Here is a 13,321-nt window from a genome sequence, read left to right on the forward strand (position 1 = left end):
AGCGGAACAGCAACAGGGGCGGCAATTCGCACGGGCACAGGTGGGCGAGCACGGCGACTGACGCGCACAGGCGGACGAGCACGGGCGACGGCGACTGTCGCGGCGCAGACAGGCGACTGAGGCGGCGGACAGGCGATGGCGTGTCAGGCGACGGCGGCGACAGACGCGATGGCGTGTCAGGCGATGGCGGCTACAGACGCGACGACAGCGTGTCAGGGTTTCGGTCCCGCTCCCGCCATCGCGCGCTAAGAGTTCTCTCTCTCTCTCTCTCTCTCTCTCTCTCTCTCTCTCTCTCTCTCTCTCTCTCTCTCTCTCTCTCTCTCTCTCTCTCTCTCTCTCTCTCTCTCTCTCACTTGGATGCATTATCAGCTTTTTGCAGAGATAGAGATCTTAAGGTGAACCTTGGGAAAACTAAAGTTATGGTATTTAACACTTCAGCTGCTTGGGTGACAAGAGCTGAGCACCAGTTTACTTTTGACGGAGAGCCAGTGGAGATGGTTAGGCAGTATGTTTATTTGGGGGTCACATTGAAGGGACCACAGTTCTCTTGGAGAGAGACATCAGAGGCTCGTTTGGCAAAAGCATATGCAGCCTTAGGGGCATTGGAGAGGCAATGTGCTCACATACAATTTCATGAGCCGCGCACCAAACTGTGGCTTTTTGACACCTTGGTGACACCCACACTCCTATATGGGGCAGCTATTTGGGGTCCGAGTCTGTTTCACACGAGGAGACAGCCTTTGGGAGACCAGGATGGACCAGAGAAGGAATACTATGATGGATGGGAGCATATGGAAAGACCACTGGTCATGATGATCTCACGCATGATACGAGCGAAGAGCTCGACCCCACATGAGATTATCAGAGCTGAGTTGGGGGCATCACCCATGGTGGCTGAGGCCTTGGTTCAGGCAGTGACTTTCATACATAGACTATGGGAGCTCCCCCAAGATAGATACCCACGGCTAGCCCTGGCCTCCTCTAGACAACTAGCAGCAGACGGTGACAGACACTGTTGGTATGCTCAGATGAGCACATGGATGCGTCTACATGGTCTGCAGATTGACAGACTACCCCCCTTTGACTATAGCCTGGATTGCCCTACACTTGACCTAAGCCGATCAGAGCTAAACCATGTGATCAGAGCAGACATACTGAAGTTAGATACGGAGAAGACCTGGATCCGACCCCCCTCGCCCCATGGCACGAGGATGGCACACTACCAGACCCACTTCCTCCAGGTATCTGAGGATGGTTTCATCACCCGACCCAATTACATGGACACACAGCTGCCTCATGGACTACGCACAGCTATTGGTCAGATCCGCACCTCATCCCACCACCTGAGGATTGAGACAGGCAGATGGGAGGGTATACAGACAGAAGAACGCATATGCCCACTATGCGACAGAGAGCCAGAGACAGAGGAACACTACATCTGCCGATGCACTGTATATTACGACATACGAGGTAGATACCACTGTCTGTTTCGAGAGGGTTTTGGACCCCTGAGACGGATCATGCAGTATGAGGATTAGAGATGCTTGGGATTTTTCCTCTTGGAGCTCCAGAGGCGCAGAGCAACAATTCTACGGAGTAGGAGGCCCCCACAGCTCGGCTCACATAGACAGAGAGCAGTCACTGACTTTTTCATGGATACACGACAGAGTATGGCAGATACCACTACTACTGCCACACAGCCTACAGGAATACATCATCATTGGACCTCATCTTCTGTAGGTGTCCCTTTGGATAGAGCAGTGGCACTTAGCCGGTCTAGGCGCCCACGTCCACCCGGACGAAGGCCTAGACATCCACATTACAGACAAATTAAAGCCATCATTGAGCGCCACAGGAGACAGATGCCAAGACGCCTTAGCTATGCAGAGATACACTTCCCTAGAGAACAGACATATCATTGATGGAGAGTTTTCCTTTCTCTACTCTCACTTTCAGATCACTGACATGTTTCCCTTTATGGGACACTATTTCATTTCATTTCATTTCCTTTTCAGTCTTATAGGCATGTTCTTCATCTTTCTTCTCGTTCTAGATGAGAAACACACCATCATCATTGTATGTACTGTTTTGGTCTCATAGGCCACATTGGCCTTTTAGAGACGTTAATATACTCTCTCTCTCTCTCTCTCTCTCTCTCTCTCTCTCTCTCTCTCTCTCTCTCTCTCTCTCCATGTGTGTGTGTGAGTGCGAGCGCATGCACGCAGTTTAATGTGGGCCTTTCATTAGTTACAGATTGTGATTCTTAACTTAGAAGCTTTTCATTTTCCCAAGTCTCAAGGCTCTGTATGGTTAAACTAGATTTTATGACATATGTTTCAGCCTGAGCACCCTAACATATTCAAAGCATACTTTCATACCCCTATAAATATCTGTTTGCTTTGTGTATGATAGAAATTATGGTATCATTTCAACAAACAATACATCAAGGAGTATATCAAGCTTTGAAATGGGCAGCTTGATCCTCAGATACTTGTAGATTTATCTGTTAGGTAAGAACTCATGGCCTTTCCATAAATTAATAACAAAAAATGGACAAGTGGGCATCCTTGTCACATTGATCTCTAAATGCTAAACCCCTTTCTTTTAGTCCCATTGACAAGAACTTGGTTGTGAGTTGAACAATAGAGAGGTGTAAAAATTACACAGCACAGCAAATAGAATTTGAGCAAGGAGTAGAGAATACACATAGAATTTGAGCAAGGAGTAGAGAATACACAGCAAATATGAGAAAAATAAAAACTTCTTTAATTCCAAACAAGCTGATACAAAGATGGCTTTGTTCACCCGTGCACTTCCACTATGAAACTTAGATGGCGATCCAAATAGATAATAGGCAAAGAGCTTAAGGCTAGCTGAAAGAACTTTAACTAGGTGAAAAATAAATTGATAATGGATTTGGAAGAGTCTTCTTTTTATAGCCAAGGAAGATGGTGTGGTCAGCATATCTGACCATATTATGAACCCTCCCTAGTTGGCCAAGGAATATTCCCTTTATCGTTGGACCAGAGGCATTGCCCCCGAACCCCTAGTAGATGGGATGGTGGCCACTTGAGATCCCCAACCAAGGCCCGCAGATCTAGACCCCAAAGTAGAGGTCCCTTATACTTGCCACGCCTTGCAAATCGATGCATTGTGCCTTGAGTTGCTACCAACATTATTACTCTATCTAATCCAATGGTAAGATCCACAAAGGTCACCTTTTTGTCATTTGGTCACATAGACCTTCTTTGAAATACAAGACAGGACCCAACCAATGTCTAGACTTAAATATGGCTTCTCCTCATAATGGGGCTTACAACTTAAAGCACCACGGATCACTGGTGGTACCTTAGGGGGGGGAAGGGGCATTGAACATATCTCAATGAGAGCTAAAACTCCTCACACTCTATTGCTTTAGGAGCTAGAACTTCTCTCACTCTATTGCTTCAAGAATCCCAGTCTCAATCTGCTGGCCTTCAAGAACACCCGTCTACTATATCATATGCCTTCTTGACATCAAGAAGAAGCACAATGAGATCCTAATTTTTTAGCAGTCATGCAATTCATATGGCCACACATTATACACACACGTTTAATGCACCATTATGCAACTACGTTGCATAAGCAATGCAAAAACTTCAGAGGAAAGGCACAGAAACCGATTAGGATAAAATCTCTTGCGCTCTCCGATGGCATGGTAAGACAGCCACTGACCAAAAGTTCATGAACATTGGAAAAGGGAGTGCAAAAAGGACTTATTGAAAGATGACCTGGTTTCAAAGGGAGAGTCTGTCGACGAATTGGAGTCGACAACTGAGCTCGCATGGGGCTGGGCGGAAGCTCGGACTGTGTAGAGCTTGAGCCGTCGGGGCCTGCACTTGTGAACGAATGGCCGGGTATTCGAGCGGATGCTCGCGGGAGCGGCGACGATGGTTCTGCCGGGCTGTCCAAAAGTGGCTGTGAGGTGGTGAGCCATCTCTGGTAAAATTTCAAGTCTCCCTTGAGGCAATGCAAGATAGCACCCCAACATCCGCCACGTGCTCAAAGCTTATATCGCCACGTGTCTAACCTGAGGATTTGTGCGTGACCGGGTGGCCGTTCAATTAGGGGCCTTTCCGCCTTCCCCAGAAACAATATGCATCCTAGCATCTACCACGCGTTCAAAGGTTATACCACCACGTGTCATAAGTTGTGTGCATGAAGCAGCCTTTCAATTAGGAAACAAAAACTCCTAATGCAGCAGCAGTCCAGTTGGTTGGGTATATATTGCAATGTGTGCGACATTGTGTGAAAGTCTCAAGATTAATCTCATATCTGTTGAGGGTGAAAAAAAAAGGATCCATGTCAACCCATAATAATAATAATATTTGCTAAATTGAATGCTCTAGTCCTTTCTAAAAAGAGAGACTTGTGAAAAGGGATATGTTATTATCTAGATCTACTTTGGCATTAGACTCTCCACATTTAGGGAGGTTATCTTTCCAATGAGCCACTTTGGAGCGAGCCATGGCCCTACATCAAGAGGGGCATCCCTAACCCTCAGCACTAACTCCCACGGGGTCATTATGACCTCGGGGAGTTGGGATCAACGGCTCACGTTGATCCCCCTCCTCACGACCACGGCGCCGTCGTCGATCCCGTGGGAGATTAAACCCATCCTTCTTTGGTCATCCCGCCCAAATCATAAACTAGACCAGCCGGAAAAGTGCGCCGTTGATTGGCCGTCTGATACGTGTCTGCGCATGCGAACTGGAGACGCCTTAACTCCTTATTATTGGAAGGGGCCCCGCAGGATGTGCCGCCGCCATTGAACAGGGTGATATCAAGCCCTGGGAACATGCGAAGTCCCAGATGCGTCTTCATCCCTCCCATTTGCACCGTCTTCATCCCTCCCATTTGCTCTCTCTCTCATACCCTCGGAGCTCTGCGTCTCATCCCTCTCGAAGCACTCTGCGGCTCATCCCTCCCAGCGAGCTCTGTGTCTCATGCCCTGGGAGCTCGGCGTCTCATCCCAACTCGGCGGCACATCCCTCCCAGTTCGCCCGCTCAATCCCAGCTCTGCCCGCTCAACCTAACTCGGCGGCTCAGATCCCTCCCAGCTCGCTGATTGACGACGGCGCCGTGGTCGTGAGGAGGGGGATCATCCCTCCCAGCTCGGCGGCTTCATCCTAACTCGGCGGCTTCATCCCTCCCAGCTCGGCGGCTTCATACCAACTCGGCGGTGCATTCCAAAGTAGCGTGCGCCATCCACGGACCCATTCGGATGCGTGCTGGTCTTCATCCACGTCATCATCTCCCAAGTCGGCGTTTTTGCCAAAGTGCACATCCCATGCCCATTCGGATGCGTGCTGGTCTTCATCCACATTAGCATCTCCCAAGTCGGCGTTTTTTGCTCGGTGAGACAGTTCGGCGTCTCCAGTTTTGTATGCACCTCCGTCTTCATCCCTCCCACAGTCGGTGAGACCGTGACTCGGGAGGCTGCAGCGTGACCCGTGACTCAAGAGGTTGCAACATCTCGGGAGGCCCAATCGTCTTCATCAGCGTGACGCGTGTGTGGGAGGCACTATCTCCCGTCTCAGGCTCAATCCTTTTGTAAACTTTCACAATAATCTCAAAATAATGCTCTCTTTGGATGCAAGCATATTGATGTTGGAAGAGTTTGTTGATTAGGTCTCTATGTTGCTTACGTCGCAATCAATTTGCAATTAAAATATGTGCTCCATCTGATACGTGTCTGCGCCTAAGTGTGATAATCATGCATGCATTTCCTATAAGCTTTTATATTCGATTGATATATAATGTTATACTGTGGCTAACATATATATGAACCCAATAAATGAATGTGAGAATAACAAAGGGAGTTACAACTCTATTTATGTCACTAAGCTTACAATCATCACTTAGCATTCAACCTCTTTTGAACCATGCCACTTTGTGGAGAATGGGTTCCGCAAAAAATTTAAGATAACCAAAAAGGAAAGCTAAATCAAATTCAAGTTTCTAAGATAAACTATGATGCATGTGCAAATTGTGAAAGTGGTTTTGGGCTCAAGCTTTGAGGAGGTCACAACTACATGTTTTCATAATTTAATTATTCAAGCACTACTTTCCTTTTTGTTTTTCTAAGAAAATTAATGGTCTTAGATTTAAGTAGCTATTGGTACAGCACAATAAATTAGCTCTACTTCTCTAAAGTTTGGGCAAGAGAGAATACCCTTGCCAATTACATGTGGTTGTAGAACCTCAATCTTGGTTCCAGCCACATTAATGAGACTATCCTTGATGTAGTTGCAAGCCCACCAATCATCACTTTTAGCTTTTTCCATGCCCCAAAATCTACTTAATGGTCAAATTTGGCAATTAATACATGTGCAAAGCACAGATCTACCTATAGATCATCTATATAGGTCAAATTTGGCGAGTATTGAGAATTGTAGGAATGTGTTGAGTCTCAATCCTTCGCAAAAATCATTGATTGGAATCCTATAAGAAGCCCAATAACCATGTTACAATGTCAAAATATATATAATTACACTAGGAATAATAAGGCAAGGCACTAGTACTTGGAAGTATTGTAGTAAGGTGATAGCTTGGTGAAGAATTGTAACATTAGAGGTTTCTGACCTACTATTGATAGCCTACCGAATTTTTGAATAGAGCTTTTTTATTGTTACTAAATTGAACACGTCTAATCGTTAGATTGGATGTGGCATCCACCATTGGTCATAAATCATGACATATTCTATATTTGGGTCTTTCATCAAGCATGTCCACAAAAGTTTAGTAGGTTATCAACTTCTATATTTTTTCATCGAGCATATTCTATATTTTTTTATGGATTATCCAATGGTTATCAACTTCTCACTTTTTGTTGTTTTGTGACATGGATTATCCAATGGTTATGAGTAGGTGCGCACGCTTTTACCTCTGGCAAATGGCTCCACGCACTCGCAGCCATCCTTCGTCGAATGTCCATTCACGAAAAAATACCAGAGTAAGATGCCCTTTTTAATATTTATTTAGGGTTTTCTTGACGTTCATTATTGATTTCTCACATATTGTGTAGTTACGTTTCTTTTTTTTTAGGTTGCATCATCTCCTCGACGTACTCGTAGAGGGGCTCGGGCGGCAAGCGCGTCTCAGACATCCATCGAAAGAGAAGTGCCGAGCTACTCTCAGGTAAGTGTTTATCCTACTTTCCATTTTGTTAGTAAGCATACTCCTAAGATGTGATACTTATAAATAGAATGTCACTTTACATAGGAAAACCCACCATACATTGAGATCACACTAACTGATGGGTCTCTTGCCCGTCAGTCCCATGTTGATATTCTTTGTCCGAAAAGACATGTCAACATAAAGAGATGGGCAAGGATGATACAGCATCTGAAGGATGAGCATGGTATCCATTATGATATTCCATGTCGAAAGACCGGCCGTCCCATAGGCGCACAACATGCTCGTCATCCTGTTGGTGCTTGGCACCGCCAGGCAGAGTCTCGGTTCTCTAACCTTGAGCGAAAGTTGAGTTTGGCCCGAAGTAAGTACGACAAGACTCAACATGCGAGAGCGAGCTCATTATGGGACTTACTCGAAGATGTTGAGCGTACCATGGAGAGGTAGGAGTATGTGGAGGCATTTGTGAATAGACAAATGGGCAAATATGACTCCAAAAGAGATGAGCGTGTGCGGAGAACGCAGAGTCGAATAGCGAATGGTTACCAAAAACATGTAAGTAATATGCAAATGCAATTTTATTACTTTGGCCTTGAGTTTATCATTTTTTTTATATGTATATACACTCACAAATTGCCTTCTTTAGAAACGACCTCGCACACGAGAGTATGAGGATGTGCCTCATATTGATGATGAGGGTCAAGTCCTAGACCACCATGCGGAGTTGCAAACAGTGGAGCGTAACTTCTAGATGGAGATGGATAGCTTATTGCAGGCTGGTCCTCCATCCACCACTGGCGATGTTATGGACTCCCAGGTTAGTTTATCACAATTTTGTGGCTTTTGGTTATGGTTATGGTTCAGGTTAGTTTATGGGCATTGTGTAGTTAGGATTATGTTTATGGTTATTGTTTATGGTTATTGTATAGTTCATGGGCATTGTGTAGTTAGGATTATGGTTATGGTTATTGTTTATGCTTATGGTTCTGGTTATGGCATTGTTTGTTGTGTAGTTTATGGGCGATGTGTAGTTAGGATTATGGTTATGGTTATTGTTTAAGGTTATGGTTATGGCATTGTTTATGGTTATGGTTATGTTTATGGCTATGGGCATTGTGTAGTTAGGATTATGGTTATGGTTATTGTTTATGCTTATGGTTATGACATTGTTTATGGTTATGGTTATGTTTGTGGCTATGGGCATTGTTTGTTGTGTAGTTTATGGGCATTGTGTAGTTAGGATTATGGTTATGGTTATTGTTTATGCTTATGGTTATGGCATTGTTTATGGTTATGGTTATGTTTATGGGCATGTTTGTTGTGTTTATGGTTATGTTTATGCTTATGGTTATGGCATTGTTTATGGTTATGGTTATGTTTATGGGCATGTTTGTTGTGTTTATGGCTATGTTTATGGTTATGTTTATGGTTATATTTATGGCATTGTTTATGGTTATGGTTATGTTTATGGCTATGGGCATTGTGTAGTTTATGGGCATTGTTTATGGTTATTGTTATGTACATTATGGTTATTGTTATGTATTTTATGGTTATGGTTATTGTTATGTATATTATGGTTATGGTTATTGTTTATGGGCAAGGTTATGGCATTGTTTATGGTTATGGTTATGTTTCCGGCTATGGGCATTGTTTATGGTTATTGTTATGTATATTATGGTTATTGTTATGTATTTTATGGTTATGGTTATTGTTATGTATATTATGGTTATGGTTATTGTTTATGGGCAAGGTTATGGCATTGTTTATGGTTATGGTTATGTTTATGGCTATGGGCATTGTGTAGTTTATGGGCATTGTGTAGTTAGGATTATGGTTATGGTTATTGTTTATGCTTATGTTTATGGCATTGTTTATGGTTATGGTTATGGCATTGTAGGGCGAGGGGAGTAAGCGCTTCACGTCGCCCTACAATGCCATAACCATAACCATAAACAATGCCATAAATAAGCCCTAAACAATAACCATAACCATAATCCTAACTACACAATGCCCATAAACTACACAATGCCCATAGCCATAAACATAACCATAACCATAAATAGTTCCTACCAGTGCCACCTCAAGGTGCGTTTTTTTTAATTGCAATGCTTTCATTGTGTTGTATTTCTTGTACTTGTGATTGGTTGCACTGTGTGTGGTTGTTTTTTGGTATTATTTTAGGTTAGAGACTTCCGCAAATATCGAGTTCGTGTCTCTATGCTCAAAACTCCGTGTGGATATCAACCGGGCTTTGTTGGATGCATTGCGGTGTGTGGAGGAGGCATCCACCCATACTATGAATTTGTTCGCCATGTAAGTTTGTTAAACTAGTTATATCTCTCTTGGTTGTTGCCTGATGATTATGACTAGGGGTTTTGTTATTCTACTAAACTAATTTGTGCTTTTATTCATAGTTGGATGGAGTATTTGATGCCAAGAGAGCACGTCCATGATGTATGCTTTGTGGATAGTCTGTGGTTTCCATACATCAATATGGTTGAGCCACAAGACGATAGTGTTTCGTTGAGGAATTACTTTGATAGCTGTGATCCCACGATATCCACATTTATCTTTCTTCCTGTGCTTGTGAGGTTTGTAGTCCCTTTATGCATACTTATTGTAAATGCTTCATCATAGCCCTTTGATGCGCTAGTTTTAATAGCATTCTTTGATGTGTAGGTCACATTGGTGTCTTTTTGTGGTCTTCAACCCTTTGCTAAGAAGGGTTGAAAAATTACCTAGTGATCATGGAGCCATCCTATGCCTTGACTCCTTGGAATGCACTGATTTCATGGCATGTCTACCTTATGTGCACAGGTATCCTAACATTCTATATGCATCCATGCTTTACGTTGTGTCACATATGTATTATGTTCATCTCTTTTGTGTTTATGTTTCAGGGCCGTGTTTGCACTATTGAGGCTTTGTACTGACCCAGTGTGCGCAAGGTTTCTATCGGACGTGGAGAAAATGAAGCTCATCCACATTAAGGTATGTCACTATAGTGTTAAAGTAATACTGTCACTTAGAGATGTAACATAGAGAAGTTAACATAAAGATGACTATAATCCCTTTTCACAGGCCCCTCAACAGACAAATGTGGTGGATTGTGGATTTTATGTGATGGCTTTCATAAGACTACTCATCGAGGGTGGCGTGGTTGGGAAACCAACCAAAAACTGGGTAAGCCTATACTGGTATAAGTGCTTTTGCTATGCGACTTTGAATCATAATCAATCCATAATCACCTTTTTGTATCGCAGTTAACTAGAAAATGGTTCAATGCCACCTACGTTACCATTTTGAAGGAGGACCTTTACCAGTGGGCACTTGGAGTGTTGGAGAGATGATCTTGTGTGGATTTACTTGGTTTGTGACATTTACTTGGTTTGTGGCAGTCATGGACTTATGGTCTCACTTATGGTCATGTACTTGGTTTGCGGCAAACATGTACTATGAATTGAACTCATAAACATTTGCTTCTTTGGTTGTGTAGTCACTAATGATTCAATGTTACTAATCTCATGATTTAATGTTACTAATCTCACGATTTCATTGCACCATAGTACTTTGTTACATTATTCCATAGGATGTGTGGTTTAGAAATCATTAATTGATCTTATCTCTCTCTCTCTCAAATTGACCTTTGGAACATAAATTGAACTCATAAACATTTGCTTCTTTGGTTGTGTACTCACTAATGATTCAATGTTACTAATCTCACGATTTAATGTTACTAATCTCACGATTTCATTGCACCATAGTACTTTGTTACATTATTCCATAGGATGTGTGGTTTAGAAATCATTAATTGATCTTATCTCTCTCTCTCTCAAATTGACCTTTGGAACATGAATTGAACTCATGCATCTTTTTGAACTCATGCATCTTTGAAATCATTAATTGATATTATCTCTCTCTCTCTCAAATTGACCTTTGGAACATGAATTGAACTCATAAACATTTGCTTCTTTGGTTGTGTAGTCACTAATGATTCAATGTTACTAATCTCACGATTTAATGTTACTAATCTCACGATTTCATTGCACCATAGTACTTTGTTACATTATTCCATAGGATGTGTGGTTTAGAAATCATTAATTGATCTTATCTCTCTCTCTCTCAAATTGACCTTTGGAACATGAATTGAACTCATGCATCTTTGAAATCATTAATTGATCTTATCTCTCTCTCTCTCAAATTGACCTTTGGAACATGAATTGAACTCATAAACATTTGCTTCTTTGGTTGTGTAGTCACTAATGATTCAATGTTACTAATCTCACGATTTAATGTTACTAATCTCACGATTTCATTGCACCATAGTACTTTGTTACATTATTCCATAGGATGTGTGGTTTAGAAATCATTAATTGATCTTATCTCTCTCTCTCTCAAATTGACCTTTGGAACATGAATTGAACTCATGCATCTTTGAAATCATTAATTGATCTTATCTCTCTCTCTCTCAAATTGACCTTTGGAACATGAATTGAACTCATAAACATTTGCTTCTTTGGTTGTGTAGTCACTAATGATTCAATGTTACTAATCTCACGATTTAATGTTACTAATCTCACGATTTCATTGCACCATAGTACTTTGTTACATTATTCCATAGGATGTGTGGTTTAGAAATCATTAATTGATCTTATCTCTCTCTCTCTCAAATTGACCTTTGGAACATGAATTGACCTTTGGAATGGTTTAGAAAATTGGATGTAGCTACTTCTTGCTTTATCACATGAGTCAATTTGTTAAAGTGTGTTCCATCTAGATACTTTTCATTTTGGAGTGCATCTTTTTGGCATATATGACTAGAAAACAAAGTCACTAATATCCAGTAAGTGTTTCATCTCATTAATTCATAGTAGCCCTTTCAATAGAGTTACTACACACACACACACCCCTCTCTCTTAGTTGGTGCTACACACATGAATAATAAAATATAACATAGCTTCAACTTGCTTTATCACATGTGTCAACTATGCTTCCCAACAATGCACCCATCATTACTAACTTAAGCTATCAATATTTGCGCAACTCTTTAAATATGAAATAGAGTCACATTTGGATTATAACATGTAGTGATAAGAAATAACATGTTGGATGTGTTGCCAAATATACAGACTAATTTCTAAATAATAAAATTAGATAATTATCCAATACGACACTACCATAAAATCCAAGACACCACCATAAAAACTAGCTAATTCCTACAAATAGAGCAAGATAAAATCTAGGAGAACGTTATCCATTAGATGGACAATCATGTGTACACTACAAACATTCTGAACCTAGATGCCAAGACTTCTGTGATCGTGGACCCATCAGGGAACGAGAGAGAAAATTGACGCTCCTCATTCTCACTGTTGTAGGTGCAATACAAAATACGACAAGTGCCAATGTAAGACTCACCATACAATCGCACCGCCCTGCCGATCAAGATAGAATCCACTGGACAAGGAGCATACCGCAAGGATAGAGGGAGCAGTGCATGGCAAGTATTGCATGAATACACTGCGAGAGGGTCCACCAAAAATGTTTTGGTGCAGCAATGAGGACAATATATCCGCGGTTTTGGGCTAAACCTTACACGACCCCTCCCTCGTTGATGCTTGCGCCTTAACACGCCTGTAATAGATGGACGCTTGGGTTGTGATGAGAACTCCCCCCTCTCATTTGGACGATGACGATGATCCTTGCCATGCCCTAGGCGCGTCTGTGTGACATTTTCCTGGATCTGATAGATCCCGCCCTTTTTAGGCATGTCAATCTCCTGTGGTGTGAACATGTGAACAAGAGACTCTTTAGCACTTTCCAGTTGGCGCATACAAGCATCCATCTGTGCCGCTGTGTAGGATGGAATCCCATCCTCAATCCTTTGAAGGAGGCCTCTAAAGTCTGCGATGGAGGACACGAGTTCCCCTTCCTACACGCCACCATCGGAAGTTGATCTCTCCAATCCTGTGATTTCATCGCCACCTGGTCTTTCCTTTATGTCATCAAAGGCATGCGCACTATCGATGATGGGGAGAACCTCATGAAGGTGAGGAAAATAGCTCTTCAAGATGAGCCTCAAACCATGAAGATGTTTACAGTTAGTCGACCAATCAGGGCAATCACAGTAGTTTGATTGTACACT

General features: G+C 42.4%; 2 protein-coding genes across 2 annotated transcripts in view; one reads left to right on the top strand and one right to left on the bottom strand.

The window, feature by feature from the left end:
- LOC148012618 (alpha/beta-Hydrolases superfamily protein) overlaps positions 1 to 4,060 on the bottom strand; it is a 98,705-nt gene extending 94,645 nt beyond the window's left edge. The window contains exon 1 of the mRNA XM_087669266.1: positions 3,771 to 4,060. Coding sequence (XP_087525392.1) covers positions 3,771 to 4,030 — 260 coding nt within the window. The 5' untranslated portion in view covers positions 4,031 to 4,060. The remainder of the gene's footprint in view (positions 1 to 3,770) is intronic.
- Positions 4,061 to 9,325: 5,265 nt separating this feature from the next.
- Positions 9,326 to 10,666, top strand: LOC148012619 (putative ubiquitin-like-specific protease 2B). The gene is made up of 6 exons (XM_087669807.1): positions 9,326 to 9,489; positions 9,591 to 9,767; positions 9,856 to 9,993; positions 10,077 to 10,167; positions 10,258 to 10,359; positions 10,440 to 10,666. The coding sequence occupies exons 1-6, from the start codon at positions 9,473 to 9,475 to the stop codon at positions 10,524 to 10,526; spliced, it is 612 nt and encodes a 203-aa protein (XP_087525933.1). The 5' UTR covers positions 9,326 to 9,472; the 3' UTR covers positions 10,527 to 10,666.
- Positions 10,667 to 13,321: the final 2,655 nt, after the last annotated feature.

Source organism: Lygodium microphyllum, chromosome 27, assembly GCF_053477565.2.
Source record: "Lygodium microphyllum isolate KBCC chromosome 27, Lygodium_microphyllum_v1.1.10, whole genome shotgun sequence".
NCBI classification, from domain to species: Eukaryota; Viridiplantae; Streptophyta; class Polypodiopsida; order Schizaeales; family Lygodiaceae; genus Lygodium; species Lygodium microphyllum.